At 33.4% G+C, this 6,491-nt stretch overlaps 1 protein-coding gene across 1 annotated transcript; it reads left to right on the forward strand.

Moving 5' to 3' along the window:
• The first annotated feature begins 596 nt into the window (after nucleotides 1-596).
• LOC145617482 (putative pectate lyase 18) lies at nucleotides 597-3,548 on the forward strand. The gene is made up of 4 exons (XM_081672185.1): nucleotides 597-803; nucleotides 1,263-2,009; nucleotides 2,552-2,690; nucleotides 2,910-3,548. The coding sequence occupies exons 1-4, from the start codon at nucleotides 688-690 to the stop codon at nucleotides 3,129-3,131; spliced, it is 1,224 nt and encodes a 407-aa protein (XP_081528311.1). The 5' UTR covers nucleotides 597-687; the 3' UTR covers nucleotides 3,132-3,548.
• Nucleotides 3,549-6,491: the final 2,943 nt, after the last annotated feature.

Genomic DNA, 6,491 nt, shown 5'->3' on the forward strand with positions numbered 1-6,491 from the left:
AAAATTATGAAAAGTAGATGAGAGAGGCTAATTTAAATGTTTTTTTTTGAAATGGTGTATGATTTTATATATTTATTTTTTGTAAAAGCTCTGTTTAGTAACACATATAAGGTAATTTAGATCAATTAGTTGAAATTTAAGGTACTTGACCTAGTTAAGATGAAGAGCCTATCAAATCGGAATCCTTCACGAGTCAACCTGATTTCAGTAATTTTAATATTCCTAAAATAAATACTTTGGAAATGAGGAAGAAGGGTAAAGAATCCCCTCTTCCACAGGACTAGTAGAAATTGAACCCCAATCTCGAGATTGGAAGATGCTTTATGTTTTGCTAAACTAATAATCTTAGCTTGTTTTGGAAATGGTATGAATGTGTATGTATGTAGGGTGTTTTTTCTCTAACGACCAAAAACTACCAGTAGGGTATCCCGTAAAACCAGTAATCACGAAGCACAGTGAGGGACCCACTTAATACCCAAATTAAAAAAAGTAGGTCCCACTTAATTTATAGTTTAATCACGCCATTTAACCCGGCTTTTTACCTCTTTATAATCTGCCCCTCCCTCCCATTTTTATCATCCAAAAACTAACAGACACACACTTCAAACTTCTTCCCTCCCTTTCTCTCTCTTCTCCCACACAAATTGCACAAAATTGAGAGAGTGAAAGAGAAAGAGAAGCTTTCAAATGGCAAGATATGCAATGTCATTCTTCCTCTTCTTTGCTTTGTTAGCTCCTACCTTTGTTCTTTCTTCACCAGCTGTTGTCCCTGACCCTGAACTTGTTGTACATGAAGTACATAGGTAGGTGCATTCTAATGGCTCCACTTCTTATCAATGATTTCTTGCATTGTTTAATTAATTTGAGCTCCAAGAGTTCGGGGAATCTTTAAACAATGGGTCCGTGTTTTTTGTCGAATTCAATTACATTCTACTACATTTGTCCAAATTAATTGTCACATTGCTAGGTAACAACTTTTCTAGGACGGAGGAAGTAATAAAATGTGTCACATTATAGTGAGCCGTGCCTCCGAGGTCATTTTAGAGAATTGAGTCATGGTCTCATGGAATATGAGACTTTTGTGTAGTCCTTATATACAAGTAGTTATATTGTGTAGAGTCCTTATATGTACAACATTTTCTTCCAATTTCTTACTCTAGGATGTTTTGAGCTTTTGCTTTTAGTTTGTTTTAGTAAAAATTGTTTCTTGATTGTACAATTAAAAATGTGTTACATTTACATATTCTCCCCTGTTTATGCAGGAGTATCAATGAGTCCATTGCTAGGAGAAACTTGGGCTACCTCTCATGTGGAACAGGCAACCCCATTGATGATTGCTGGAGATGTGACCCAAATTGGCATGAGAACCGCCAAAGGCTAGCCGATTGCGCAATTGGGTTCGGGAAGAATGCCATTGGAGGCAAAAACGGTCGCATTTACGTGGTCACCGACTCGGGTGATGATGACCCTGTTAACCCCAAACCAGGCACCCTTAGGTACGCTGTGGTCCAAGACGAACCATTATGGATCATATTCCAAAGAGACATGGTAATCAGATTAAAAGAAGAGTTGATCATGAACTCCTTCAAGACTATTGATGGCAGGGGAGCTAGTGTTCACATTGCTGGTGGACCATGCATTACCATACAATATGTTACCAACATCATCATTCATGGCATCAACATACATGATTGTAAGCAAGGTGGCAATGCTATGGTGCGGAGTAACCCTCATCATTACGGGTGGCGGACGATTTCGGATGGTGACGGGGTGTCCCTCTTTGGTGCTAGCCATGTTTGGGTTGATCATTGTTCATTGTCTAATTGTATGGATGGGTTGGTTGATGCTATCATGGGTTCAACTGCCATCACCATTTCTAACAATTACATGACTCACCATGATAAGGTTATGTTGTTAGGACATAGTGATTCTTACACTGCTGATAAGAATATGCAAGCCACCATTGCTTTTAATCACTTTGGTGAAGGTCTTGTTCAGAGGATGCCAAGGTAAATCTCTAAAATTTATCACTATTTATTACTCCGTGATTTTTGCTAATTAATGCTTGTTTATATTATCAACATCATCATACTTTTAAAGGACAAAATTTGGTTCATTTTATGCAATAATTGTTGGTAATGCTATATTTAATAATGCTTGAACAGGGGATATATTGTATAAAATGTTAAACATAGACTTTTTTTTTTTAACTTAAATAATACTTGTATTTTCTTTTCTAAAAATGTGGAAACTTCTCAATTTTCGAAATTTGTTAAGATCAATTTCTTTTTAGCCATTTCCAATGAGAGATAAAAAAAGGCTGCAAATACTGAAAAAATGAAAATGATAGAACTGTTTTAACTAAATTAGTGAAGTATTCGTACTTTGGTAGAGGCCAGGTTAGTGTTGACTGTTGAGAATTGTGACATACATAAAAATTAGTGTGATTTCTGGTTTAATTTGTGCTCTTTTGAACTTTCCTATGGTGTGTAAAATGTAACGCTAGTGATGTCAAAAAGTGGGGCTGATTTTGATTCTACAACAATTGCAGATGTAGACATGGATACTTCCATGTGGTGAACAATGACTACACCCATTGGGAAATGTATGCCATAGGTGGGAGTGCTAATCCTACCATCAATAGTCAAGGCAACAGATTTTTAGCCCCTGATAGAAGATTCAGCAAAGAGGTAACGTTTTCGTAACATTTTCGTACCCATTTGTTATCTTAAAATCGTTAAAAGTCCCGTGGGTGTTAGAGTATGCCCCGTGAGATGCATATTCAGCATGTAACGGTACTATATTAGGTAGTCGGCCTCTTGTGTGATGTGTCGATGTATATTCATGTTTGATGTGTTACCCATTTTATATTGTTAAGAGTGACTTGATGAACGTGTTATATTTTTCAGGTGACGAAACATGAGGATGCCCCAGAGAGTGAATGGAAGAATTGGAATTGGAGGTCAGAAGGTGACCTAATGCTTAATGGTGCATTTTTTACGCCGTCGGGTGCTGGTGCTTCAGCAAGCTATGCAAGGGCCTCAAGTTTGGGAGCTAGGCCATCAACCCTTGTTGGCTCAATTACTTCTAATGCTGGTGCACTTAACTGCAGGAAAGGTTCTCGCTGCTGATATATAATAACAGCTTTAATTAACAGCAGCAAATTATCTCAACTCAATTGGGTTCAAGATTAATTATTCATAGGAAAATTCTTAATGAAGAGAGGGATTAATTATAATCTAAGGGAAGAAACATAAAAAATTCCACAGTTTTTCCCTGAAATTTCTCTTTTTTTATTTTTTTTACTTTTGACTTATTTTATCTTCGTCTCCTCTCTTCTTTTTATTTTTGTTGTTTTCTTTTGACTGCATTGTTATCAGTTTGATTGTTCTTTTTTTTTTTTTTTTTCACCCTTATTTTTGTAATTGGGTTGACCCAAGAAAATTACAACCTCGGCCTGTTACTCTAAACCAATCATTTGAATAGTAAGGTTAGAGTTAACAAGTGCAGATGTGTTGATATATAAATTAATGATACTACACTCTTTTTTAGTTATTGCTTCTTTATTCTTCCTCTCTTGCTATCTATGTTGTGTTGTTTGTCCACGAAAGGTGTAAAATTAACGATATGGGTTTAAAAGGCGGGTGTGTGGTGGTAGTTCACATAGATATATGGCTCGGATTAGCAATTTTAATGGTTGTTATGATTGTGAGGTACAAATTTTTGTACAATCCAAGAGTTATGTATCATTAACTGTTGAGCTTTTGGCTACATTGGTCGGCAAATTAAGCTATTAAAAGCTTGGAGAGTATGAGACCACTTCTTAAGTTTCTTGCAGGCAAAAAGGAGGGAATTGAAAAGGATAGATAACCAATAACCAACACTAACATGTGCCCTCAATTAGAGAATGTAAGTATGCAAAAAGTGTCACCCTTTATAAAAAAATATATATGGTCACTTTTACACCCACCTATGGAATATCTCTCAATGATCACAAATCAAATTGAGTTAATGTGGCAAGATTTGAGTTGATAAAAAGAAATCCTTACTTTTTACTATTCCTCATATGTGGTAGCATTTTGGAAGTTGGATCTCAACTTTAAGTTTCTCCTCTTCTTGCATCTACTCACTATACACAAGGGATAAGGCTTGATCAAGTGATGGTAAGAGTTTAATTTCATGACTTAAAGGTCGTGATATCAAATTTCACGAGTCTAACATGCAAATTTGATATGTTTATGTGATTTAAGACAAAAAATTAAATACAATAATGTAGACGGAATTTGATTTCAAATTTTAAGTGCATCTACCCTGAGACTCTAACTAACTAAAGCAGTTAACATTCACATAAATATAAATTTTTTAATATGAAATAATCTTTTCTGTAAATTAATTCATACTCCGTAGCAAATGATTTTATTTTTCTTTCAATCATACCCAGTAACATTATAGTAAAATTAATAAATAAATAAAACATGGCACTCTCCTTATGCCACGGTGGAGGAGGTAAAATAAAGGCATTAATTGAAGTAACCAAGAGTGGCAAAATTAGGTTAGTAAAATGATGATGACAAAGGGAGGAGACGTAGCACATGCTTCTTGGCCTATCTTCTTTTGATGTAACTGTTTTTTCCAACTAACATACCCTCCACCTCTTTTCCATTATTTTGACCATCTTCTTTCCCATGATATTGACCATCCACTTCAACTTTCTAAATATTAGCCAACTCCCTAGTTCCCTATCCTCCCTTTATGTGAGAGCCTCTAAACTAAGTAAAAATATAATTGGAGTACTTATTAATGTCTACATGAATTAAGTTCTTATATGCACTTGAAACTAAAAAAAAAAAAAAAAAAAAAAAAAAAAAAAAAACACTTCGTATGTATTAATATTGACTTGATTTAACTTGACTTTTATCCTCATTCAACCCACTTTAAGTGGAATCGATATTATAATATGGACTGATTTGAAATTGCACAAAACTAACTCAGATCGGTTTGGCAACAAAATAAATTTGTTTTTCACCCAAACTGCTTTAAACCCGAATTCAAATCGCCAACCCAAAATGGCAATTTTAATATAAATTATCTTACATTTTATTTAGTCCTTCATTCTTGAATAATTGACACAAAATAACCATTTATTATAATGCAAAAAGGTTATTAGATACTTCGTATGAATTACTATGATTTCATAATACTTCCTCTGTTCTTTTTACCTGTTTCTTTTATCATGCTTGCCAATGCAAAACTTTAATTATCAATAAATTTAATTCTTCATAAGTAAAAATTGTAAAAGTTATATATTATGATAGTATTTAAAAAGACAAATTCAAAAAGATTTAACATCAATATGTTTTTTCTTATATATTATTCACAAAAGACGGTCAAAGAGAGGTGATGAATAGTGTAAAAGTCAAAGTGGGTCAAGTAAAAAAGAACAGAGGAAGTATTAACTCTTTACTACATAATTTTCACTAGTATTTAATTACCTAGGTATAATATCAATCAAATTCATGTATTGACATGCATTTTATTTTTAATTGTATTAATCATTCAAAAACGGAAAATATAAAATACTATGTAAACAGCATGTAACCCTACAATTACAAATCTACATGCAATCAAATGACTACACATTACACATTTACTCCATTACTTGGTACATAAACAAAAATTATCCTAAAAGACTATATGTACATACTGTGTCAAGGTTTGAATTTTGGTCCAATCGAGCAAAACATGGGGACATGCGCACTTACTTCAAAGAAAATCACATGTTTAAGAGCAACCTAGTCATTGTGTCAAACTTACCAATTTTACCCGTAATTCATGGAATCACAAGTTTTGTACCCTTCTTTTTCATCATCATCATCATCATCATCATCATCATCATCATCATCATCATCATGTTATTTATTCACGTAAAGCCCAAGCATTTCTTTTTATATTCACAGTCAAAACTTAACTTTGTTTTTACTTTTTGAATCTATGAGATTAATGAGAAGTCATTAGGGTTTTCTTATGACCAAACTATCTACTACGTCATCTTTTATTTAGTAAAGTAATCTTACCTACTACTCTACTAGCTTCTAGAGATGACAATTATAATCTCTAATTTTAGCTCATTCTAATTGCATGTTTTAATATATTGTGACATTGCATGTTTTAATATATTGTGACATATTACGAGTATTACAGTATTTAAGAGGTATAATTTCAAAATGTTGGTATATAACACATGTAGCTACTACATTTCGTTCCGATAAAAAAATAAAGACAATTTATATAGCATTTGGTTTATAAAAGATGACAAGGTATAATCCTTGCCAATGACCACCAACCAACTTGAACTGAGCCAATATATATTAATGCGGTAATGCCCCCCTAAACTTTATTTATTATTATTATTATTATTATTTTTTTTTTTGTGAAACCTAATGCCCCCCCCCCAAACTAGTTAATCTTTTAAAAATTCAAATTGGATAATG

This window comes from Chenopodium album, chromosome 26 (genome assembly GCF_948465745.1).
Source record: "Chenopodium album chromosome 26, dcCheAlbu1.1, whole genome shotgun sequence".
NCBI classification, from domain to species: Eukaryota; Viridiplantae; Streptophyta; class Magnoliopsida; order Caryophyllales; family Amaranthaceae; genus Chenopodium; species Chenopodium album.

What these genes read in the sequence shown, in the direction of transcription:
- LOC145617482 (XM_081672185.1), top strand. Translation starts at nt 688, where the DNA reads ATGGCAAGATATGCAATGTCATTCTTCCTCTTCTTTGCTTTGTTAGCT. An exon ending in CTTGTTCAGAGGATGCCAAG is followed by an intron (nt 2,010 to 2,551) that starts GTAAATCTCTAA and finishes CAACAATTGCAG; the next exon opens with ATGTAGACATGGATACTTCC. An exon ending in ATAGAAGATTCAGCAAAGAG is followed by an intron (nt 2,691 to 2,909) that starts GTAACGTTTTCG and finishes TATATTTTTCAG; the next exon opens with GTGACGAAACATGAGGATGC.